Source organism: Gobio gobio (assembly GCF_949357685.1).
Source record: "Gobio gobio genome assembly, chromosome: 11".
Lineage (NCBI taxonomy): Eukaryota > Metazoa > Chordata > Actinopteri > Cypriniformes > Gobionidae > Gobio > Gobio gobio.
In genome coordinates, this window is record NC_137104.1 from 22,085,180 (window position 1) to 22,112,345 (window position 27,166).

General features: G+C 37.4%; 3 protein-coding genes across 4 annotated transcripts in view; 2 read left to right on the forward strand and 1 right to left on the reverse strand.

The window, feature by feature from the left end:
- Positions 1 to 3,453: 3,453 nt before the first annotated feature.
- On the reverse strand, positions 3,454 to 5,581 carry rpa3 (replication protein A3). Its single transcript, XM_079828452.1, has 4 exons — positions 5,334 to 5,581; positions 4,120 to 4,194; positions 3,921 to 4,029; positions 3,454 to 3,831 (listed from the first exon to the last, which is right to left on the reverse strand). Exons 1-4 carry the CDS (start codon positions 5,430 to 5,432, stop codon positions 3,749 to 3,751), a joined length of 366 nt encoding a protein of 121 aa, XP_079684578.1. The 5' UTR covers positions 5,433 to 5,581; the 3' UTR covers positions 3,454 to 3,748.
- Positions 5,582 to 6,449: 868 nt separating this feature from the next.
- On the forward strand, positions 6,450 to 24,844 carry umad1 (UBAP1-MVB12-associated (UMA) domain containing 1). 2 transcript variants are annotated; one of them, XM_079828929.1, is made up of 4 exons: positions 6,450 to 6,552; positions 6,806 to 6,929; positions 14,832 to 14,917; positions 22,707 to 24,844. In XM_079828929.1, the coding sequence occupies exons 2-4, from the start codon at positions 6,851 to 6,853 to the stop codon at positions 22,983 to 22,985; spliced, it is 444 nt and encodes a 147-aa protein (XP_079685055.1). In that variant the 5' UTR covers positions 6,450 to 6,552; positions 6,806 to 6,850; the 3' UTR covers positions 22,986 to 24,844. The 2 variants fall into 2 exon arrangements, with proteins under 2 accessions (XP_079685055.1, XP_079685056.1); XM_079828930.1 differs by having other exon boundaries at positions 6,474 to 6,552; positions 6,750 to 6,929; positions 22,707 to 23,111.
- A 596-nt stretch (positions 24,845 to 25,440) lies between these two features.
- Positions 25,441 to 27,166, forward strand: part of glcci1a (glucocorticoid induced 1a) — a 71,444-nt gene continuing 69,718 nt past the window's right edge. Inside the window, exon 1 of the mRNA XM_079828781.1 lies at positions 25,441 to 26,240. Coding sequence (XP_079684907.1) covers positions 25,826 to 26,240 — 415 coding nt within the window. The 5' untranslated portion in view covers positions 25,441 to 25,825. The remainder of the gene's footprint in view (positions 26,241 to 27,166) is intronic.

Below are 27,166 nucleotides of genomic sequence, written 5' to 3' on the forward strand. Positions count from 1 at the left end.
GGGTTGGTTTGCACATATTTGGTTGGCAGCATTTGTTATTCCGCAATAAAACATTTAAAAGATTAATCTTTAAACCGCATACAGAATAATTATTTGATCAAAGCATTTGGATGAGCACTGGTTCCTCCTATACTTCAGCTGATCAATATATTTTTGTAAAAAGTATACCTGGATGTCCTATATGAACTGTTTGACTCAAAAGTGAAAAACTTGACTCTATGAAACAGTCATTTTATTTTACATCTAATAAGCTCTGCATATTTCTTCTGACCTAGAGATTAAACCATTTATTAAAGTATTAAAAGGGTCATGAACTGCATTATTTTATTATTTTATGTTTCCTGGGGTGCACTTATAATGTTGATTTTTACATCAAAAATTGTCATAATTTAGAAATAAAAGGCATTTTTCCTTGCCATTTTTTAGCCCTCTGATTTGAATGCCCTGTTTGAAGGGGCGTGTCTGCAGTGAGACTTCAGGGTAACGCCCACTGCTGTGATTGGCTGACATCTTTGCATATGAAATAGCTAAGTATTACATGCAGAGTTCTCTTGAAAACTTTGATCACGTTTTTATTATTACAGTTCTCAAGGTTTACTAACTGTGAAAAGTGTTGATTATAACATTATACTGAGATCTATAGCATTATATTTAGATCGTGGTGTGAAAGGTTGCAGTGATGAGCATTGTAACTGATCACAGACATGTTGAGCGCATGAATGCAGCGATCTTGTCATAGTAACTCAAATTCTGTCCACTAATGAATGCTTTCATCATAAATAACAATGCAAACACAATGTAAATAAGAGATTCTTTGATTCTAACGGGAGTTTTGCCGACAGTCCAGAACACTCAAGCTGTTTGATTGACAGCTCCAGCGATTGTAAAGGGAGCGTTCTTTGATCGCTTTCTATATACAATTTAATCACAGTTTAAATAACTTTATCCTACTAAGAGAAACAATGTGAAGTTAACCGTTTAGTCACTGGTTTGATTTACTGACAATCAACGATTTTGAGACAAAAACATCTGGCTGTAGGCCTACATGACTCATTACATATCAGAAATCACTGGTCACTGGTGATTTTGGTAAGACATGACCACATAATCCGTAGATATCAAAAACGATCTGTAACAAAGCAACAGTGACACAGTAAAAACTTTTTTACTCACATAATTGTGTTGCGCCGTTCTTGACGGATCCAATATAGAAGGCACAGCATCGTTTTTTTTTATTTCAGGCAAATCCAATGCAGCTAATATGCTTTTTCACAACCTGGCACTGTAGACAACATTTTGCACTGACTCTTCAAAGGCATGTTTATCGCTTAGTTGCTCGATCCAGTGTTAGCATCACACCTGTTATTTACCTTCAACTACTTGTCGTGCTTGAATCATTGGGCGGGGCTACTGAACTTTAGGGTTTGCGATGTCACCAACCCGGGAAGAAGCTTTTTGTAGTCCCTACCAGCCGTTTGTTGTAGTTCTTAAAAATGATTTCTGTAAAAGAAAATATATCCCTTTGCATTGAACATTGAGCGTCGTAACTTTGCAGATGTTGTTTATGCTCAAACAGCAACATTACACACTAACTAAAGTTGAAAGGGGAAATCAAAATCAAGGACCCCTTTAATAAAGTATTAATCAAGTATTAATAGTATAATCAGCGACGAGTAGATTACTTACAAAAATGTAGTTCATTACTGAATACAAATTACATGAAGAAAATTGTAGTTAGTAACATAATCTATTATATTACACGGTAATATAATCTGACTACTTTTTGATTACTTTTGACCCAACTCGTTTATTACATTGATTTGAATATAATAATGTACACTTTTTTTGTTATCAACATGGTAACAAAAAATTAAACATATCAATAAGCCAAGGGTTCTCCCGAACTAGGTTTTGTTAAGGAACTGCGCAGGGGGGTTGTAAATGGTTCCTGCTGTTTTATTTAGGATATGTTATATTTTGAAAAGAGGATGTTGTTAGACTTTTCCAATACTGATAAAATAAAATGTGTATTTTCTCTACATAACTTTTTGTCGAGCTATAGATACTGCCACACTCCTGTGCGAGTGGTACAAACAGCACTTTGTCTGAACTTGCAACAATATGGCAGCTGCTTGACCTCAGGCAACTCCTCACCACACCATTGAGCACTACAGAGGCCACCTTTTGCTCATCATATTAAAAACTACAACATGCAGAATGCATCTTTTACCCTAATGCCTATTATCCTGATGAAGATGGTTAGTCTTGTCAAATATGGGGGAGTTACTCAACATGACAGCTATATTGAAGTGACTGCTTGAGGTATTTGGCTCACTCGACCCATCCTGACACGTTGTCATTTACTGATTGATGAATTTCGTAATGGTACAAGTTTTTTTCCATATAAATATTAGCCTGCCTCACATAATTAAAGAAGAAAATTCCAATATTCTAGTTTTAGTTTCGGAAAGAGTGTCAGTCTACTCTGCTCACAGGTCTGGAGCAAATTAGTAAATTGTATAAGATCATAGTTTACAATGTTAGTTAACTAAAATAGTCATAATCAAAATTCATAAAATTAAACCAAGACCAGTCCAAATCCAGAAAGAGAAACACAGACGAGAAGAAATTGTTGAATAAAGTCGGTATTTTTGTTTGTTTTGAGCACAAACAGTATTCTCGTCGTCGCTTCATAAAATTAATAAGGTTGAACCACTGTAGTCACATGGTCCATTTTAACGATGTTTTTATTACCTTTCTGTGCCTTGAAAGTTGTAATTATATTGATGGCAATGAATGGTTCTGAAAGCTCTCGGATTTCATCAAAAATATCTTAATTTGTATTCCGAATGGCTTGGAACGACATGAGGGTGAGTGACAGCATTTCATGTTTAGTTTTTCACTTCATTGCCATCTAGTGGTAGAATATAAACAAAGGTTATAGAACCGAGATTCTTGTACGAAAAAAAATACCAAAATGAAGACCAAATGCTGAAAATTGGAGACAAGCATTAAATAAAATGACCTGAAAATATTAATACATTTTCTTTTGAATGTGGAATAATAACAAAAATATGTCTGTAGACCAGCCTCAAATATCACCTCATTCATTAAGTGCTGACCAGACTTTACCAATGTTATTACTTGCAATGTGCATTGTAATTTGCCTTAATATGCTCATCTTGCCGTTATGATGCACAAAACTGTTTAAATAAACAAAATCGCATCATAACAGTCCTGTCATTCAACCTTAACTTAAATCACAATTAACGTAAACTTAAATGTAGATCTTAGAAATAACTACATTAATAAAATTCTAAAGTGCTTTCAGTACATAACATTTTTTAACTATTTACTTTATATGCTTTGTACAAATATACTTTACACTTTTAAAACAAATCGTAATTCTTCTGTAAAATCTAGCACAAAACTCTGTAAATAAAGTGGCCAAATGAAGACAAATACATTTATTTTGTCATGCTTTGTTTGCTTCATGATGAAAAATACATAATGTAAAAATGTTACAAACTTTTATTTTAATTACCTAAAGTTTTGTTTGATAAATAACTTCCAGAATTACTGTCAATGTACAGCTATAGAAGTCTTCATTAATTAAATAATGTGAACAAGAGTTTTATTTAAAGTTTTATTTTTAAGTAACAAAAACTGGACAACGGTTTACATATTTTGACAAACACAGTAAATATCCAATTACACAAATACTGTAAAATGAAAATAAAAGTGCTGTTTAACTGCTTAATGACACCTCAAACGGGTAATACTGGGGATAGTCATGAAGAACTTTCAGGCCTTCGTTGTACAGTTCCAGATCTGCAAAACAACAGACAATCTTTTACTTTCCAGTGCATGTAATGACACTGACAATAAAATCATATCATCATCAATAGAACAAATAATACCAAAAGAGACTTTGTCCTCACGATACTGGCTATGTGAAACAGCCATGATTGTTCCTTTGTTGGACACCATCCCAATTACCTCTACAATCCCACTCAACTCTTCATCCAGCTAAACAGGATGGGGAAAAAAGTACAGCTTTTTATAATAAATATCAACATCATACACAGAGGTGCATCATATGCTGAACTGATCACTCACAGGATCATTGAGCTCCACTGATGCTGTCTTTCCTTCTCCATCTGAAAGCGTAAGCGCCTTTCCTGATGGATGGACCTGTCAATGCACAACCATACGGTCATGTTCACACACTAGACATAAATCACACCCTTCCAATACGTTTTTATTTAGCAACGTGTATAATACTTGCTACAGATGTGTTAGCAAGTTCTGATGGTGACCTGGGAGATTTGGTCCCTAATGTAAAACACTCTGTGAAAAACCTGGGGTGTTATTTTTGATTCTGCCCTTAAATTTGACAAGCAGATTAATGCTGTAATTAAATCTAGTTTTTTTCCAACTAAGACTATTATCTAAAGCTAAGAGTTTTTTAACATTGGCAGAGTTTGAGAGAGTGATCCATTCGTTTATTTCATAGAGACTTGACTATTGTAATTCTCTTTATATTGGGATGAGCCAATCCAATATTAGTCGTCTCCAGATGGTCCAAAATGCAGCAGCCAGGCTGTTGACTGGAACACGGAAATGTAATCATATTTCCCCAATATCACAAGCGTTGCACTGGCTGCCGGTTTGCTATAGAATTGATTTTAAAATTCTGCTTTTTGTTTTTAAAGTCCTAAAAGGATCAGCTCCAAAATATCTTTCTGAACTTCTGAAATTAAATAACCCTGCTAGATCTTTACGGTCATCTAATCAAAGACTGCTGATGGTTCCGAGATCTAGACTTAAGACCGTGCTTTTTCTATTATTGGTCCAAAATTGTGGAATAGTCTTCCCCTTTCTTTAAGATTAGTATCCACAGAGTCTGAATTTAAATCTAAGTAGAAAACCTACTTTTTCTCTCAGGCTTACAACTGTATTTGATTTTTTTATATATATATTGATTTTAAAGATTTCAAATTAGTGCTTCTGATGTAAACTCATTTTAATATTGCATTATTATATTTATGTATTTATCCTCTTGTACAGCACAATGGCCAACTACTGTTGTATTTATTGTGCTATGTAAATAAAATTGATTGATTGATAGATAGATAGATAGATAAAAAAAAAATCGCATTACAAGGCTCGTCTAGCAGTTAATATGATATTGAAAACTGCTCAAATACAATAAACCGTATCATAAACTCTTGGTTGTCATTATACACAGAATAATGGCTCATTACGGAGTAAAACAATTATTAAATGTTCATTATCGAGGACATGAGTATAAGTGTATAATCAGATAATACCTTTTCCAAGCGTCCAATGAAGCAGACTGGTCGACCGATGTATTGAGACAACATCGACGCATTGATTCTGGGCTTCGGGGACTCATAAACGCCTGTCATTACGAATGTTTAGGGCAAACTACACGAGAAATAAACCCCCAAATAACTTTAGTACAGACAAACACCAGAACCGCGGGAAAACTTACATCAAGTGACGTGTTTTTTCGGATGACCGCCTTCCCGGTGCGTCAGAGAAAACCGCTCGAAACAAATAGCCTGTTAACTATAGTTCCTAGTAAAAAACATTGAAAAAACACATCTGATCGTCGATTTTCTCATATTCTTTCTCATATCCCCCCCCCCCCTTTATGGATTTTTTTTTGTTTTCTTTAAATGTTACAAGACGGTCGTAACTTAAAAGCTTCAGCTGCACAGATAATTATGTTTTACTATTTTTCTAACCAAGTAACTAGGCTATAATGTATCATTTCTATAATGTATAATTTCTGCTAAAAATACCAAAACGTTTGGTTTTCCTTTTGCCCATTTTTGTTTATGCATCTGGTATTTTTCCTCATTAGAAAGAGATTCATAATATAAGCCACGTTTGATTCCATTATTTGGGAAAAATTATAATAATACAACTTTTTAAAAAATATATTTACAGAGAATGCTTTCCAAGTCAACCCCAAACGTTAGCTATAATTAAAAATAAGTGAACAACATTCTCTCCAACCCACAGAAATTTGGTAGGCATTTATAGCAAAACAAAAAAGCGAGCCATTTGCATACTCATACTTCTCTCTTCATTATTAAAATAACTACTTTATATCAGCTCATTCTTCTATCGGTTATCAGCTCATTGAATTAGACATTTCCGAAAGAGGCTGTGTTGGGGGAACAGCTGTTCAACCGATTAATGGGAGAGAAAAAAATATGACTCACACGCACATATTAATTAATAAGAACATACATACGAGTATATTCACATTTTTTAGTAAGGGACATGCTATTTACAGAAACATTGTGGATTCTTTACTACGTGGGCTTGAACTACTATGTCGCATTTTTGTTTTAAAATATTTTTTGGAAACTCACAAGTGAAACGCTTCTGGGTTTCACACGGAGCGAAAAAGCAGATGGACACGACGTGGGAAGGACCAAGGACTAAAAACAAAACTTCAGTCGAGCAGCTCGCTTACCACAACAAAACTGAAATATTATTCACATGTGATTTTAAGTAAGAAAGCATTTCACTCAAATCTCAAACGATTGTTATTTTTATTGTTTACTGTATTTCAGCAGAAATGTATTTTAGTAACGCTTGCTAACTTGCTCGTCGCTTGAGCTGTCTAGGAAAAACAAAGCAACAGCACAGTTTTTATTGACTTCATGTTGTAACTTTATATACATCACATTGTTTTTGAATCCATAAAGAAAAATAAAATCACAACTGTAACACTCGATTGATGTCGAAATCTGCTCCATACCAGCATATCACGTGTGTTGAGGAGTGACTTACAACACAGACACACAGGATGTTGAAGTTTTTCGGATTCAAGAACGATGGAGCCAAAAAATCTTCTGAGAGAGAAACTGATGGATTTGTCATCATTGGTAAGTCATCATCTTATCTATTAACCTATATCTATTAATCATTGTCTATATTCGAGCTTATTTTATTATTTGAATAAGAAAGTTAAATATTTATCTGTCTGTCTGTCTATTTATCTACAGACTGTCAATCTGTCTGTTAATCCATCCATCTATCCTTCCCTCTATACATCTATCTACAATATTGTTAGTAGTAAATTATAAATTCAAACAATGTTTGCTTATTGCCGGTCTACCACAAGAGGGCAGTATAATTCAATCCTCACTTTCAGTGTGAATGTAGTTCATCAATGGTAAAAATGTAATACAGATTCTATCTAGCCTCATTGACGTTTCTTTCTTTAATATGAAGTAGCAATCAGGACATGGATTTGGGATTCTCTGTACCTCTGTAGATCACCATTTCCTTTACCTGAAGTGGAGACAGATGGCCAAGGGCCAGTGTTGGTCAAATGCCACAAATTTGTAGAATTGACCGTTTATGATATTACATACCTTTTAGTATGCTAGTTGCAGTAATAAGGTTTTATGTTTTTATGCCTCCCAGCCCCATGGTATCTCATATTTGCACATTTGACAGGACAGAAACCATATAATCTGTATTATAACTATTTTAGAGGGAATGTAGGTCAAAGGGAAAGAGAGATCCCCTGCTTCATAAAAAGCAGGATGTGTTCACTGAGGGCTTGAGCCAGATTTGAATAGCTCACACTATGTGTTTATGTAGTTTGAGGAAATATTTGTAACCAGGGAATGGAAAATTACTGCTGAATATTTGAGGATAGATGGATGTTTGGCCAACTTTGCTCTTATGGTTCTCCAATTTTAGGCTAACCATGCTGTGAGACAGTTTTGGAGATGAACTGAGAATTTCACTATAGGAGAGTGATGCTTTTAATTTGAAGTTGATATTTATATGAAGGATTAATGAGTAATGTGTTAACTGGTATTATTAAATTATACTATTTGCACTATTGGCAAAGTTTATAGAAAGACCACATGGCCTAAAAAAATCAAATTGACATTTTTTTTAATACAGAGTCTCAGCAAACCGATTTTGAATCTATCAAACCTTATTGTTCTATTGATTTCTGTGTCAAAATCTTCAGCAGCACTTTCTCAGCATTTCAGGTTCTTTTTGAAACAAAGCGCATTACTCAATGTTTGTTTTGATTTTTGAAACCTCTTTTATTCACTCTTCACCGTGGGTTTAAGGAGTGTGCTTGGCAACTGGAACACAAACGGTATGTGATGTAACATTGTGAAATTAAACCGGTCCAGAGTGCAGCCTTCTTCATGTGACCCAGTCTTAGTACTTTAGGGTAGAATTGGAGATGAACTCAACACAAGCATGATTCCTGGAAAACATTAAAGTGCTCTGGCTCAACTGGAACTAGACCAAAGGGGTTCGTCAGGCTGACAGGACAGACATATGACTGCTACCTTGGCACAGCAGCAGACACACTTGACGGTCTGGTTTGGAGCGCTAAATATGGTTCTGTTCATATATGGTTTGGTTATGAATGAGAATAACAACCTCATTCTAAAACCAAATTGATTAACTGAAAGTTCAGATCATTTTTACTGTATGAATGGAATCACAGTTGACAATTAGTCTATCGTCATTGACATACATGTATATATCACAGTCTGCACATATGACAAAATTCCTGCTAAGTGTGAGCAGTTCATATCAAGTGGTGCTCACTGCACAGACAAATGATGTCCGGTCCAGTGCCCCCCCTCTGGATGTCATGGACCTTCTAGCTCCACTCATTATGCCCAGATTACATTCAGAGCTGGACATCATGCTCCATTCATTGGCTCTGCAGTGAGCAGCCTCTCGTTCGGTTCACCTCCAGCACACTAGACCAGGCCCAAGGTACTTGCGTATGCCGCTGTGGTAATTGTACTGACAGCACATAAGGGAGACAATATAGGCTTACTTTACATTGCATTATTTATCTGTGCCACAGATCCACTTCTCTTGGGGAAAGAAACTCCTTTCTTTTGACTTTGAAGTGCAAATGAGACCATATATGATTTGTAAAATGGCAATTAGTTGGAGCTCAGCGAAGGTTCAGTTTATGTTGCATGTGCAAGATTAGAAATATGCATATGCCAGAATGTCTGGTTGAGGAACAAGGACGCTCTGAGAAAATAAAGAAATTAGCATCTGAAGTCACTCATACAGTTAGCACTCCCATCCGAGACGACGTCACACTGATTGAATCATCTGAGAATGGCTTTAATTTACATGCTTTTCCTTTCACCTGAATCTTCCCCCATCCTTCCTCCAGAATTCACCCAAAATCTATATGGTTTAATATGAATTCTCACTATATAGTATTATACATGTTTGATATCGTTTGAAATGTGTCCGTGCGACTGGTACAAAGATCTCATCCCCACAGAATTAAACCAAAAAATTATAAAGGTTTTAAGAGCTTGGAGATATTTTGCATCTTACGTTGGGTGTGGCTTCAGCCATTTGGTCTCTTGACAATACAGGCCTAATGGACAGTGATAGTGTAAATTCCCATTGTTAACACATGTTTCCATTTGAAAGAGATTTCTGTCTGGTCTGAGTACTTAAAGCGATGTGGCAGAAAGGTCAGGGCGCGATACTGTAACCAGTTCGGCCCGTAACGCTGGGTGTCCACTAGATACTCAGCGTTATGTAATATTCAGAAATCAGGTATGCATCTTTCACTCTTTACTTCAGAGTATTTGATGTTATGTAGGGATTATCTTTGAACTGATTATATAATTGGCATTATACATTTAGCTGACTGTTAATAAATTGTTACATTTTGATCTATTCTGACTTACGCTGGAATTATTAACTATCTCTAGTAGATTATGAACGGGTATAATTTCAACAAAGGGTTAAACAGAATAATTAAATGTGTGATTAAAAATAAATGACCAAATAACCAATTGGCATTCTAATCTAAATTCGAGATTATGATAAAATGTAGTCAGATAAAGAGGAATTGGAATTAAATCCTTTTGCCCAGCTTAAAAGACCGAACGCGCTGCGACCTTCCCCCGTGATCGTTAGCCTCCATTGGAATGATTTTAGCGGGCCTTACACATGTCAAGTCAAGTAACCTTTATGTATATAACACTTTATACAATACAATTGTTTCAAAGCAACTTTACAGTGATAAACAGGAAAATGATGAATGATGCAAAATTCAATTCTGCTGTAAAACTCCTCTTATGGTGCATTCAAGTCCTCCTGGGAAGTTCGTATTTACAAGGTGGGAATTTGTGTTTACGACAGCAAGTGTGTTAGTCAGTTTCGTCGGAGTAAGATGGCGGTGCACTTTCTCTTAATTAATTACAAAAAAATACAGCACGGTTCTTAAACTCTACTGATAGAAAATGAAGAACAAGGAATGTGCATCAGGTGTGTTTAGCTTTTTTTATGTTTTGAATTAATTTATGAAGCCACTGTAAACTTTATCGTTACATATTATATTGTCATAATGCTATCATATTTTGTGCCGGTAATTAGCTTACTTTGCTGTAAATAGAAAAGCCTGACAATATCACTGCTAAATACCTTTTAAGTATTGTGGTATTCCACAATCGATCTAAAAGTGAGTCCAATGATATTGTTCCTCTAGTTGTGGTGTGGGTGCTATTTTTATAGCACTGAGTAGTTTTCTATTTTTCTTAATATTGTTTTTGATTAGGCGTAATAGCCTATTTCAGATATATGTGTGTAACCTAAAGGCCTCCAGTGAATCAATTCAATAATTGTGCTACAGTTTGTTTTTCGGTGATATTAGCTATTAAAATTATTAACTAGCAAAAACTGTTTAACATAACCTCCTGAGACCCATGGATTTTTTTTAACATTTGTTTTGTTTGGAGTAGTGTTTCCCAACCTTTTTTTTTCTCGCCACGGCACATTTTTGATAACACGTGCATGTGTCATTATTAACATTTAATGAAAATCTAGCTTAGACGGGAATTTGACCAAGTTTTTGATCATTTTACACGGCACACCTGACTTGCCTGTCACTCTGTGCAGGCCAGTCAAGTTCCTCCACACCAAACTCGCTCATCCATGTCTTTATGGACATTGCTTTCTACACTGGTGCACAGTCATGTTGGAACAGATAGGGGCCACCCCTAAACTGTTCCCACATAGTTGGGAGCATGAAATTGTCCAAAATGTCTTGGTATGCTGCAGCATTAAGAGTTGCTTTCACTGGAACTAAGGGGGCAAGCCCAACCCCCGAAAAACAATCCCACACCATAATCCCCACACTTGGCACAATGCAGTCAGGAAAGTACCGTTCTCCTAGCAACTGCCAAACCCAGACTCGTCCATTAGATTGCCAGACAGACAAGCGTGATTTGTCACTCCAGAGAACACGTCACCACTGCTCTAGAGTCCAGTGGCGGCGTGCTTTGCATCCAATGCTTTGCATTGCACTTGGTGATGCAAGGCTTGGATACAGCTGCTTGGCCATAGAAACCAAAATCTATGAAGCTCTCTAGATACTGTTCATGAGCTTATCTGACGTTTGGAGGTTAGTAGGTCTGTAGCTATTGACTTTGCAGAAAGTTGGGGACTTTTGCGCACTGTGCGCCTCAGCATGCGCTGACCCCACTCTGTGATTTTACGTGGCCTACCACTTTGTGGATGAGTTGCTGTTGTTTTCAATTGCTTCCACATTTGTTATAAAACCGCTAACAGTGGACCGGGGAATATTTAGTAGTGAGGAAATTTCACTAATGGAATTGCACAAGCGGCAACCTATCACAGTACCACGCTTGAATTCACTGAGCTCCTGAGAGCGACCCATTCTTTCACAAATGTTTGTAGAAGCAGTCTGCATTGCTGGGTGCTTGATTTTATATACCTGTGGCCATGGAAGTGATTGGAATACCTGAATTCAATGATTTGGAGGAGTGTCCCAATACTTTTGGTAATATAGTGCCCTATGTAGAGGACACAATGACTCAGTTAATTAGAAAATGATTACAAGACTCACAGTTTTTTCTATTACATTTTATATTCAGTATACCAGTCAATTTTTAGATTCCAGGCTATGTTTTTATATAACTTGTCCTTTGTAAAACTGATATGAAAATAATGTTTAGATGTTTAAAAAATTATATATTTTTATATACTTTTTTTGTATGCATACTAGTGCCTGCATTTAATAGGCGTTTAATATAAGGTTTTCAGGACTCCACCTGAAACTTCCACCTAAACCAAACTATGCACAGAGATTTGTACAAAGATTCTCATCTATGATATGAAAGATATTAGAGAATGACTTGATATGCACTCTAAAAAAAAAAGCTTCTATATGGCACCAAAAATGGTTCTTGGCTCGTAATCATAGGGGAACCTTTTTAAGTGCTATATAGCACCAATTTTGGTGCTTCAGAGGTTCTTCACCGGTTCTTTGACTAAGGTGCTATATGGCACCGCTAACTAAGGTGCTATATAGCACCACTACGGCACTACCATATACAGAACATGTTAAGATATGGTGCTATATAGCACCAAAAGTGGTTCCTCTATGATTACGACGAAGAACCATTTTTGGTGCTATATAGAACCTTTTTTTTTTTTTTTTGTGTAAACGTAGCCAAAAAGGGGTTTTCCCACTATATACAATGTATCTAGTCATTGTCTCTAATTAGCATATTATTGTGTTCTTTGGGCAACATGTAATGGAAAAAAGAAGTAGCTATAAAAATGAGAGTAACTTGGCAACATTTTCATAGCATCTCATATTTCATAGGAATATTTAGCCTTGAAATCTAGACGCACCCTAGCGGCAGCAAATATAATTTGCAGCCAGGTTGTCTAGCAACTGGCTTGCGAGCTGGAAAAACCAAACTCTAGTCAGGTCAATCACATCGTGTATAGAGTCGGTGGGTGAACAATGACGGCCGAGTTGCGCCAGTTCTATGTGCTACTTGTAAACAAAGAAGCTGGCGAACTGTGACCTTTCGAATCGGCTTTGGCCGTGACTCTGGAAGACTTGGAGTTAAGCTTTTCTTTGAGAAAAGAACAGCACTGAAGTCATTCTTTAAAATGTAAGATCTGTTGAGAGTTTTTTTTTTTACTGATACGGCAAAAGTTTAATCTATCAACTAGCTTCACTTCACCTTCTTCGTTGCTCTGGTTGGTTGTAGTGCTATCCTATTGCGTGCAGAGGGAATTTGAAAGACAACCATTTATCCCGCCCCTCGAATTGAGCCCTGCCAATGGTTAGTTCCCAGACCCAACATCTTGATGTGGGTCTGGCTTGTCAGGCTAAGGAATATTGATATATAATTTATTCCCTATTCACTTATTATTGTCATCCTAAAATGTCTTATAAGCATGCTGTAAGTCCTGGTGTCCATGTCTCATAATAGAAAAGTCATATTCAGATTTGAAAGAAACCCCTCTAAAGTTGTCTTGAAATGTTAATTTACGACAAACTAGTTTACGACTGAACTAGTCAGATTTAAATAATTACAAAATATTATCATATTACCATAAGAGTGCTGAATTTAGTCATTCAGACAATGTCAGTTATATTTAAAGACCAATGAGAGGGAGGTGAAACCTTCAAACATTTGGTATCTCTAAAAAGCCCTGATGCTCTTTACGGGACATCCAGACTTATGTGGTCTCAAAGAAATTTGCTAAAATATAATGTCCTCTACAGAGGAAAAAATCCATTGCTGGGTCTCAGGAGGATATAACAAGTGGGCCAACATAAATAGCCATTTTGTCCAATCTGATCATAAACTGATCAGGTAACTTCCTGTTAGTGATGCACCAAAATTTTGGCAACCAAAAAGTTTTTTTTTCTGTTTCAGCCTTCGTCAAGTTGCAATATGTAAAATTTGTTTGGCTGAAATATCAAGAAGCAGCTCACTGTCGAAGAACTTTGCTACACCTTGTTTCATCACCCTAAAAAGCGATAAAACCTTTTATTTTCGACAAAAAAAATCCACATAAAAATTAAATTAAACTTGAATTTTGGTTTTGGTTTTGGTAAAAAAAAAATTCGGTGCAATACTTCCTGTTGGTATATGGAAGGTCTTATAAGAAATTCACACTTAGTGTTTTGCAGCAAATAATTAATTGTCATTTGGAGATGGCAGTTTGAAACGACATGAGGACGAGTCCATTGCCCATGCAACAGATTAAAGTAGAGTATGTGACCCACCTCATAATGCAGTTGGAAACTGCAGTCCAAGAGGAACAGCTACTCGCAACTAACATCAAGACCTGGTGACCCCTTTTAGACGCAAGTCATACAAGCTTTTTCCCAGAACATAAACAATGGACACCATCCCAGAGGGAGTTATTTGTGTAGGTGTTGTGAAGGTGTTCATAATAACAGGGAGGAGTCGTAGTGTGTGTGTGTGTGTGTGTGTGTGTGTGTGAAGGCCCCAGAGGTGAGCAGACGATCACCAAGACATTCAGCTGTGTGATTCTTAGGAGCAACAGGAAGAGACTGGGTTTCATTTTCAAGAAGGAATTACACCATCTGCAACTCCAGACAGGAAAGAGATGTAATGATGCTTTAGAGGAAAGAATGGGTCCTGCAAAGAGAATGTCTTTTTATGTTACACAGAGTTCGGTCTAGTTATGATTCCAAGGTGTTGCAGGTTTCTGTCAAGTAATGTTGTTGATAGTGGCTGTAAGTACCTAGAAGGAATGCTTGGTAATATAATAATGTAATCTACCTTGTTAGTTAATCCACATTATTGTCTTGGCCGTAGAGGAAAAGTAATTATTTTTGAAAATTAAGCCGTTGCCATAAAGGGTCCATGATCTGTGTCGGGAATCGCTATGTGCTAAATAATATGCCTTTCTTCTCTGTTTGATTTTAAAACTATTCGTTGTTTTTAATCCTTGCCTTTCAGGTGAAACTCTCGAGGACCAGCGACAGAAGATTCAATCCATGAACATTGAGCAGCCTGCAACAAATGTAATAGTACAACCATCTAAGGTGAGTTTTGTTTCTCTTGAGAGTGATCCATAGTTACAAATACTTAATGACAGCATGACAACAAACTTCAAACAAAGTTTAAGTCATCATTCACTTACAATCTTCCCTTCCAGTGAGCTGTTAATGTGAGAATGTAACTATTTTTGTACAATTTGTCATTTGTACAATGTGATTCGTATGGAAAAGCATGAAAGTCCACCCCTGAACTTAACCATCAGTAGGGCATGCATAAGCAAACATGTACAAATTAATTCAAATTATACCAGGGGGGCAGTTGAATGCTTGAATCTGATTGGTTGACGGACTTTCTAAGGTGTGTAATTATTTTCAGGGAAAGCGCAAGGCAAAAGTAGTTCCAGGAAGGTCTTGACTGCATTACTGTTCAAACACCTTGCCAAATGATTTCAGATATTTCAATGGTCCTTACAAACTACAACAGCAAAAGAACCAAAACACGCAAAGACACTCTCCAAGCACTGGTTAATAGCTCACTGGAGGGCAAGATTATCAGTGAATACCAACTTAAATGTTCCTCACGTAAATCTATCACATAGCAGAAGACTTAGTGCACAGGCACATCATAAGTCAGAATCATATAGACAACTTTCAAGGTGCAGTCAAATTTACTGTTATTCAGCCAATGTTCATGGGCAAAATTCAGTCATTTTATCAGGAATCCATGCAATCTGGAATTTCCTGTGAGGGCAAAAATATTTTCCCAGAAAGATCTGCAACAGGTTTAAGGCCCCACTTTGAAGTTCTTTTTCGTTTAAATTAAGTTTGAAATACGTGAACGAACTTCGTTTCGGCCTGATTTTGTTTGAAATTACCTCACATCAGTTCGTTCTTCGATTTTGCTTGAAGTACATTGGGGCTTTTAAGTTGGTCAGGCGAATTTGCCATGTTGAACAAGAGAAAACTGCCAATTTTTAAAGTGACTTCTGTTACCCCTTTTCCACCAGTTTGAGTGCTAGTTCGGAGCCAGATCCTAGTTTCAAATCGGTTCTTTGTCTTTCGACGCCCAAAGCACCAGCTCTGAACCAGGAAAAGTGGTTCTTAAGTAGCACCAAAACATTGCTGGACTAGAAGTAAGAACCGCTTGCGTCAGGGGCTGGGGGCGGGGTTACCGTGCCCAACAAGACGAACACAAACTTGTGACCGCCATTTTTAAAATAGCAGCTAATTGAGCTAATAGCTGCTCGATTGTAATCTCCATCTATAGAAATTGCAAGCTGTGTTTTGATGCCGATGTAGGATCGTAAAGCCATGTGCATCAATAGTAACGCAACGTTCGCCCTTGTTGATGGAAGGCTTGTTCGAGATGCATCGGCGCTGTGCATATAATTTTATATAATACACTGATCGGTCTGTGCAGCGCTGATGCATCTCGAACAAGCCTGGTGTATTTGTGTTTCCCGTAGGGCTGCCACTAACTACTATTTTTATATGGATTAATCTATCAACTAATTTATCGATTAATCGATCGACTAATTTATCACAATAATTTTCTACAATTTTACTTAAAAACATTTAATTTAACTTGCAACGTTGGCCTTCAGTAGTGTACTATAAAAAAAGTATAAATGTAAACAAGCCCATGACGAAATGCAAAACTAAAAGAGTAAAAATGTAAAAAGGTACACATTTGTAAACCAACATAACAAAAAAAAAGAGAATATCAGTGAATGCTTATAATATAGAATAGTGTTGTCACGATACCAAAATTATGACTTCGATACGATACCAGACTAAAATACCTCAATACCGATACTGAATCAATACCATGGCAAGAAACTGTAAAAGTAATTGAATAATATGACAGAAATTACTATTCATTGTTTTATCATTGTTTTAAGGTTAAAAAACCCTAAAAACTCACTTGGCCGGCATGTTCCTGCCCTGCCCTGCTTCACACAAAATAGGTCCGGCCCTTTAAGAGCTGCACGGACCAAATTCATTGTAACACCCAATTTCTCATTCAACCCTGTATACGTTCATTAAAGACATATCCGACTGCATTTACCCGCATACTCGCCAGGGCGTGCATTTTTACATATTTTTTTACCATTCAAACCCAATAATCCGCTAAACTGGTGTTGCGATCTGTCTGAGTGAAAGGCATGTGTGCGGCTGCGCACGCTTTAGGTCAGAGTCTGGCCGCACCGCAGACTTTTCTGTTGCTTGACTGTTCTGCTTCCATTGTTTAGTGAACGGTGGAAGCAGAGCTCACACACACGTTCTCGCTCCTGCTGTTACACATCGACACACTTTAAGAAATACTGCTCTTATTAGAGTGCTGTCATTTTTAAAGTACTGGTACTAATACAATTTCGTATCGTACCCAACTTACCCAGTCGACTAAAAATATTGATGTCGACTGATTAACAGCATCGACGCAGTCGATTGTATCGCCCAATCGCGACAGGCCTAGTTTCCCGCTGCCTCGCTAGTGTTGCTACGAAAGATGAGACGTATACAGTGACGTAAGACCTGGCTCTGTGGTGGCTCTCTAGCATGTGGAAAGGCAAACCGGTTCTTAGAAGGCTCGTCAGTCGAACCAACTCCAAACTGGCACTAGCACTGGCTCTGAACTAGCACCCGGTTGTATAAAAACACAATGATGTACATGCTTGTTGAGGAAAGGTGTGCTGTTACTTTTCTAAGTGATCAAACTTACCATTTTGACCTGGAGGATGATAAAACAGCAAAACATTCTTTGCTTAGAGCCGAGTATCAGTAGACACACACTGTATGCTACGTTTTCAGTCTGATCCTGAACAGAGTAATTAAATCTTAAGGATCACTCATAGAGTCGTCTGTGTTAGCGGGCCGGCGTGATTTCCATATGCTGTGTGTGCTGGCCGCGCAACAGCACCGAAGAGAGAAAGAGCCCCTTGAGTTACACTGGCCGAGCGGGTGTGTGACAGGTGCCAGGTGGCAGTGCCAACATGTGCTGCTGCCATTCAGCAATCTGTTCCACCGCACCGCCTGGAGACATATGGATAATGAAAGACGCTCAGTCTCACTCTTTCTCTTTGAATATGAGAGGCTTTCGCAAAATACCAAAGCCTGGAGTCAGTTATTAGAGTTGACTTGTGGACAGGACATGTGCGTTTTACAATCATGTGGACAAAATAATGGAAAAACCACATGAAAAACATCAGCTGTCTATGTGAGTTTGAGTTTCCAAAGAATTGCCTGTGAGTTCCAAAGAGGTCACACCGTTCCTGGATTACAGGTGCATTGATCACAAAAACAGCACAATGATTTAAAGCAAGGGTGTCCAATCCTGCACCTGGAGCTGTCTTGCAAAGTTTAGCTCCCCAACCCTAATTAAACACACTTGAACCAGCTAATCAAGGTCTTACTAGGCATACCAGAAACTTCCAGGCAGGTGTTTTGAGGCTAGTTGGAGCTAAACTCTGCAGGACAGTGGCCCTCTAGGACCGAGTATGAACACCCCTGCTTTAAAGGTTTAGTTCACCCAAAAATTAAAAATCTGTCATTTATTTTACTCCCTCTCATTTCGTTCCAAACCCGTAAGACTTTCATTCATCTTCGGTACACAAATTAAGATATTTTTTAGGAAACCACTCAATTAATATGGGTAACTTTTACGAGCTCTCAATGAACATTTTGAACCGTCTGAGTTTTGGGTGAATAGAATCTAGATTCTCTCAGATTTCATTAAAAATATCTTAATTTGTGATTTCCGAAGACGAAAGCGGTATGGGTTTGGAACGAAATGAGAAATTAGTCATTTTCTTTTTTGGGTGAACTATCACTTGTTGTTAAAGTCACAATGAAATCAAAATATAAAATTCTTATTGTTTATGGAATGGTATGGTGCAGTGTTTATTATAAATGATTTAACTGTGCACAACTGCACATCATTTTTGTTTTATTTTTTTATTCATGTCGCAGATAATCTTTAAAAACACATTAACGTCCTCTCCCTCTCGTAACAACACTCTTCTCTGATGACGTGTGCACCGGGACAATAATCCCCCTCCCCCCAGCAACCTGTTACTAACATGAGATCGTCGCAGCATCCAATCAGTTCCCAATGGACAAAATCCAAAATCCCCCCGCCCATTTCAACAAATTGTCACTACATGCAAAACATGGACAGGAATAGAATGACACCTTTATAGGATAGACGTTAAATGCCACAAAAGCACATCCACAGAAATAATCAAAGAGTTAAATTAGCAGTTCTTTGACTTAGTCGAACCACAAACCGTGTGTCATGAGCTACACAAAGCTGCCATTCTGAAACCTCATTCAGATGCTTAAAGGAAGAGCTGAGGATTGTAATCAATTACTTGAGTTGTCTATCAAAACTGGCATGAGTTTTGATAGACCCCCCCCCCAACGAAAGACAAAAGGAGTTAGCGGAATAAAAAAAGCAATAGAAAGCACAAAGCAATGGAAAGCAAAATACAGAATGTCCAAGCTACTTTTTTCCATTCAGTGAGTATGAATAGAGACTAATATTTCCAAGGAGCAGATTAAATTCTGAGTGAATAAAATTTTAGTCTGTTTCTCACACAGCTATCATATGGTTTCAGGAGCCTTGGATTTTAGTGCAAGTCATATGAACTGCTTTTATGGTGCTTTTTAGCCTTTGTTGGGGCTGGTGAGCTTTCGATCACCATCCACTTTAAGAGTTGGGTTCCACCTTATTTAGTTCAGTTAGTTGTTCAGGGTTTTTGCTTCTCCCTCTATGTATTGTACCAGTCTCATGTTACAGTAAAGAACTGACATTAATAGATCATCATTCGCTGTCTGGCATGTGTTTGGCACGCATATAAGACAAACAGGAAAGGTAAGAGTGTGAAACAACCTCTACAACTATGACAACCAGATTATATTTACCTGCGGCAAAAGCACCATCTTAAGTGTCTATGAATTGAAAGCTTTGCTCATTTAATCACTAACAAATTAACATCTTTTTGAGCATTTAGTTTCACATTTGACCTTGATAAATAATGCACAGGAATGACAGTGTCTCTTAATGGTGTATTTGAGCTGATTATGTTATACACCACTACACCCAAACTATTATATATTTTAGAATCTGCTTTGCCATCCAAAGGTTTTGGGTCGGTAAGATTTTTTTATGGTTTGGAAAGTCTCTTATGCTCACCAAAGCTGCATTTATTTGATCAAAAATACAGTAAAAACCAAAACAGTAATAATGTGAAATTTATAACAATTTAACAAACTGTTTTCTGTTTGAATATATATTAAGATGTAATATATTCCTGTGATGTAGCAGTGTCACACGATCCTTCAGAAATAATTCTAATGTGATGATTTGCTGCTCAAGAAACAATTCTGATTATTATCAATATTCGAAAACAGTTGTGCTGCTTAATATTTTTGTGGAAACTGAGATACATTTTTTAGGATTCTTTGATAAATAGAAAGTTCAAAAGAACAGCGTTTATTTGATTGATATATATACACTTAACAAAATTATAAATGCAAAACTTTTGTTTATGCCCCCCATTTTTCATGAGCTGAACTGAAAGATCTAAGACTTTTTCTATGTACACAAAAGGCCTATTTCTCTCAAATATTGTTCACAAATCTGTCTAAATCTGTGTTTGTGAGCATAGTACTGAATGTACTGAATATTCTTCAGTTTTATGCAAAACAGAAAAACAACAAATAGATTATCAGATCTCTGTCATATGGCCAACAATGAATGCAAAAAAAAGGTAACACCGATGTAACCTTGCTCTCACTTGAAATGGGTCCCCACATTAAGTCCTTGAAGTTGAGGGTTTTGGACCTGTTAAGTCCTTGAAGGGTCCTTGAATTTGAAGTTAACTAAGGTGTGGGAACCTTGTGTGGGTTCCGTGCATGTGTGTGTGTGTGTGTGTGTGTGTGTGTGTGTGGGCATGTTTTCGTGAAATATCAGGACACAAATGTGTATAATGACATGGGTATGACATAGGTATTACAAAAAGAGGGTGAAATATGAGGACGTTCCCCATGTCCTCACTTTTCAAAATGCTTATAAATCACACAGAACAAGTTTTTTTTCACAGAAAGTGAACTGCACAGTCTCCTGTGAGGGTTAGGTTTAGGGGTAGGGGCAGTGTAAGGGGATAGAAAATACGGTTTGTACAGTATAAAAACCATTACGCCTATGGAATGTCCTCACATTTCACAAAAACAAATGTGTGTGTGTGTGTGTGTGTGTGTGTATGTATGTATGTGTGTGTGTGTGTATGTATGTATGTGTGTGTGTATATATATGTATATATATATATATATATATATATATATATATATATATATATATATATATATATATATATATATATATATATATATATATATATATATATATATATATATATATATATATATATATATATATATATATATATATATATATATATATATATATATATATATATATACATACAGTGAGGAAAATAAGTATTTGAACACCCTGGTATTTTGCAAGTTCTCCCACTTAGAAATCATGGAGGGGTCTGAAATTGTCATCGTAGGTGCATGTCCACTGTGAGAGACATAATCTAAAAAAAAATAATCCAGAAATCACAATGTATGATTTTTTAACTATTTATTTGTATGATACAGCTGCAAATAAGTATTTGAACACCTGTCTATCAGCTAGAATTCTGACCCTCAAAGACCTGTTAGTCTGCCTTTAAAATGTCCACCTCCACTCCATTTATTATCCTAAATTAGATGCACCTGTTTGAGGTCGTTAGCTGCATAAAGACACCTGTCCACCCCATACAATCAGTAAGAATTCAACTACTAACATGGCCAAGACCAAAGAGCTGTCCAAAGACACTAGAGACAAAATTGTACACCTCCACAAGGCTGGAAAGGGCTACGGAGAAATTGCCAAGCAGCTTGGTGAAAAAAGGTCCACTGTTGGAGCAATCATTAGAAAATGGAAGAAGCTAAACATGACTGTTAATCTCCCTCGGACAGGGGCACCATGCAAGATCTCACCTTGTGGGGTCTCAATGATCATAAGAAAGGTGAGAAATCAGCACAGAACTACACGGGAGGAGCTGGTCAATGACCTGAAAAGAGCTGGGACCACCGTTTCCAAGGTTACTGTTGGTAATACACTAAGACGTCATGGTTTGAAATCATGCATGGCACGGAATATATATATATACACACCCCAAAATTTTTGAACATTAGTATAGTTCCCCCATGAGAGGAGAATTGTTAATTTTCTTGATAAAATTAATTCACTTCCATTTACAAACAGTTTTAAATGTTTTACAGTTCATTTATATGCTGTACTGCTCTGCACATCCGTGCATTATTAGTTGTACCTGAAGTTCAGCTCTAGTTGTGGTACATCATGTGACTTCCTTCATCGTGCTGTTTCAGGGCTGTAATGAATCCTCTTCCACCTCATACGAGACCAGATTTCTCAGCTCTGTGGCTGCAGTGCAGACTCTCTTTTCTCTTTTTGGGTGTACTGATGTGAGGCAAAAATGTTTTGACTCATTCATGCAAGTCACTCTAACTAATAACAATTAATACTAAAGAAATACCTGGCATACCGGTATCATATCACCTGACCTTAATGATGATAATAATGAGTAAATGCTGAACTTATTCAGCATGAATGAGGTTTTAAAGAGCTAAACACAGTGGCAGTTTGGTAAATGGTAGCATAGTTGAGTCACACATGCTGTGATGAATATAATAACAGTACTGCTCTTCAACAGATCCGGTTTCTCAGTTTTCACTGTGGATTTTCTTTCTTTTTGTTCAGCCATCCAGCATCAGGAACAGAGGATTTACAGAGACGGCTCAGCCTTCCACCCAGCCCACATCTGCTAAGATGTCCTCAGAAACGCACGGTGTAGACGCCACCCCTGCTCTCCCTGAACTTCTAGGAGATATACCGTTCACTTTAGCGCCACACATCCTGGCCATGCAGGCAGGCCTGCCCTTTGTAACAGATATCACCTTGCCTCACAACATAAATGACAAACTAGCCAACTTTCGTTATGACTTCTCCTTGGAGAACTCTGTGCTTTGTGAGCCGTGACTCTTAGCCCATCAGTTATATATCACAGTTGTAACAAGTGATGAACTATGAGCCTTTGGTTGTCAAGATTCTCCTTAACCGCTTGCCTATTAAATAAATGAAGATCTAGTTTCAGTTAGCTGACAAAAATCGGTCACTAACTATAGGGTGTTGGGCTCAAACTAACATATTGTCAATTTAGTTTAAATAAGTTCACATCATGATGGTTTACAGTCTCTCAGGATATTACCCATGATTGTGCGAGATGAGCGTTACCGCCTCGTTTAAAAACAGTAGATGAGCATTTATAAGATGACCTATGGCTTTACATTTTTCAAATGTAGTTCAAATTTTACGGGTGTAAATTCTGTGCAATTTAGCATTTTGACTCGGTGGGGTTCTGTAGCATAAAATGACATGCTGAAATTGTTTCGAAACTGCTATGCTTGTTAGTAGTTGAGTTGGGTTGTTTGATGTTTCATTCAGACATCGCAGTCTGCGTTGACCTTCCTCAGTTTTTTCTTAGTTCTGCAAAGACTTAATGTAATTTATGGAATCGGTTTCAATAAGTCTGCTTTCAGATCGTTCACTTAAAGCAGTCAATACATAGAAATAATGATTGTATAGGAATCTGTCACCCAGCAATGTAGTTCTATAAACATATCTAAAATAAATAATTGGATGATAGATAAAGTATTTAATTCAAATATAAACTATATTTTTTTAAATATATATTAAAAATGGCAATCATAATGACCTTTTGGCTAGTCCACTCTATCTGCTGTAACTCCAGTGAGTACCAATAAACCTTAAAGGTGTAGCAAAAACTCTCCCCTGTCTGCTACTGGTCAACCAAACGGATAGTCCCGCCCTAAACTGATGCCATTGGTTGAGTCAGTGTTGCTTTGCCGGGCTGTTCGGAATGCTCAAAAAGAACAATGTTTAGATTAGTGATGCAGTGTTTACAGTTTTCAGGGGAATCAGTATAGAATATAGCTTACTTGTCGTTGTTTCTGCATATTAAGTTGGGATATGAAGTATTTATACATCACAAAAATTACACATATCACCTTAAGTGAAAGGATTGCACTTAAAATTGAGAGACGGACATTGAAGTGCTCATTATAAATAGGCCAATTATTATATCCCTTTGTTTGTAAATGTGTGCATATATATAATATTTTGTTTTGTCTTTTTGGTGTGACCATTGCATACCTCTGCTGTTGTTTGTTTTTATGCATGAAGTTTTGAAGTTCTGCTTAAAGATAACGCCCCATTTTGGGAGGCAGATATGTATTCTGAACAATGTTTGATTGCAAAACATGCACATGGATTTTAATAGGATTTACTGTTCTGTTTGAATAGGCCACATGGTTGTTGATCTGTTTTTTTTCTGTTTTTTTTCTCTTTCATCTGAATTTCGGTTAATGGATGGGTTTTATAGTGCGTGCTGCTATTTACACAATGCACTCAGGTTTAGCTGTGTCTCCTTTACATCCTCTGTACTTTACTTGATAGCGTTTAGTTTTTTTTCTTGATATCAAATCAAATTTTTGTTTATTAAAAATTATATATTTTATTGGTCTTTGTTTTGATTTGTTTGATACAGTTATTTAATAAGGTTACTAGGTTCATCCTAATGTATCTCGGTCACTGAACTGTCCTTTTCAAAACACTACTGACGTAATCAACGTTTGCATTGTCTTTGCCCTTTTAAAATGTGTGTTAAATAATTAAATGCCACTTTTTTCAGGTAAACATTACGCCATCACCTTATCTCTATGGATTCCTTCTTATAGAATTCCTCATTGATTCTGATCCCACGTTTATGCAAAATTCTGTTGTAATGATGTTGTTTAATTAAAATCATTGTTTTGTTGCAATTTGCTGTTTTGTATGGACATAGATTGCAAAAATTATTTAGCACAACAAGGATTTATTACAAATCTCGAAATATATACATGATATATGTGTGTATAATAATTATGTAAACACGAACTTTATATTAGATGCGATTAATCGATTTGACAACACATACAAAGCAACAAAAAAGTCACATCATCGTTTTGTCCAAAAACCTTTTAAATTACGGAATAAATGAATACATGTGACAATTATCCTGAGAATACAGCTCAACCTTCGAGTTAAATGGCAATTAATACGTTTTGTAAATTACATTTAGAGCTCGTATGTCGTCTTATGCTCTTTGCATTGCTTACAGTTAAATCCGTTACACCATCTGTGTGTTATCTAGTATTAATGTTTGTACTTTGTACCATTAGATTAGTCTGTCAGTTTACTGTCTCAACCAATAGCAAGACAGAATCCCAAACGTTCTGAACCACAATGACTCTATTGGCTCCTTCTGAGTCCATCATTTTCGCCCAACCACTCATATTTTATTTCGATCATGCGGCGCACCAATCAGAGGTCGTGAGAGCGCCGGACGCTCCCGCCCACACGCCTCGGTGACTGTGCCGCTGAAGTGCCTGTCATTTGGAGTAACACAAGAGGGGTGCTGAGACACACGACAGTCGGGATAATATTTTTTCAGCGTCAACTTTTTTAGGTTTCCAGACTAGGAAGAACCCCTGACTCATTTTAAGGGCAAGTTAACGTCAACAAATCATCTGCATGACTAAAGGACAAAAACTTTGTTCAGGGAAGCTACAATTTCAGCGCACTACACCAACATTAAAATAAGCTTCTGCTTTTGTTTTTCTTTTTTTTTTAGCATTTATAAGACGTTTAATACGAAGTTTAATTAATGTCTTGAGTTTAGTTAATGAATTAATGAAGGCTTTGGGAAGGTATTTATTGGCGTATTTTGCAGTAAAACTACCACAAAGTTCGGTTTAGTCATGTCAGCATCACCTGTGCACTCGGCTCGGGTCAGGCGCAGCAATGACGGGTCCCCCATCAACACCTCCTCCTCCTCCTCCTCCTCAGCAGCATCATCATCATCATCCTCCGCCGGCAACACGAGCCGGTTGCAGCCCATTCGCGCCACGGTGCCCTACCAGCTCCTGCGTGGAAATCAGCAGCACAGCCCGACCCGCCCTCCCGCGTCCTCCTTCTCCTCCTCCATCTCAGTCGGAAGCAACACAGAACCGACCGCAGCAGCCCAGCACAGCAGCTCCAGTCCCGGCAGCCCGACGCTCGCCAGTCCGGCAGGAAACGGCTCGCTGGACGGTCGGTTGATCCCGCGGCAGAGGCGCTCTCCTCCGGAACACAGGAGCTCACCCGAGCGCTGCCCTCATTCACCTGTCCTTAGAGGTAAACAACAGGCCCAAATCCTGCTTCATTTACTGCCATTCATTTAAGCATCTTCACATACGCTGTCGTTTAATTGGGTCAGGCTGTTTATAATGGACTGAATATGAAAAGAACATAAATTCTTCACAATTTTTTTTTTATTATAGCACTATAAACCAGAAACGCATATGCATGACACAGATATGACAGCTTTATAAGAGTATTAGATAAATATACAATGAATACATGTATAAAATACATTTGACCCGATTAACTAAATCTGTTTATTTATTTAAGATCGCAGCCAAATGCGTTTAAAAGCGTTAATATATAATAATGTACATAATCATGGTGTTTGTGCATCATGACCATGGCTGTGACTTAAAACCTAGTAAGCTGCCTAGACAGTCGTCGTATATCGTAACGTTACATTCACACAAAACGCGAACGTTTTTGCCGTTGTGTCATAAGCGTTTTTTGAAACGCTGCGTTCGGTGCCATTCGGTTTCTGTCTTATACGCAAGAATGCGTCCCGTGTACACGCCCCCTGTGATGCCCTAGAAAGCCGTCTATGTAGTGAGCTCGCTAGGTTTTGAGATACAGCCCACTCCTGCTAAAGCTAGCGCTCTGTAGCTTCGCAAACACACGCACAACTACCACTATTGCGTTATTTCTATGTCTCCAGTCCTGAATGAGTTCGTATGTCTTTCTCATGGTTGTAGCTAATTCGCTGTTGTTTATCGATCAGGGATGGAAAGAATTACGTGGGTAATTGGAGGTTGTGTGTGTGTGTGTGTGTGTGTGTGTGTGTGTGTGTGTGTGTGTGTGTGTGTGTGTGTGTGTGTGTGTGTGTGTGTGTGTGAAGGCCACACACACAGGGGGCCTCCTCACAAACACACAACCTCAACCCTGCTGTTCTGCATCGCAACACATTATTATGAAACCTA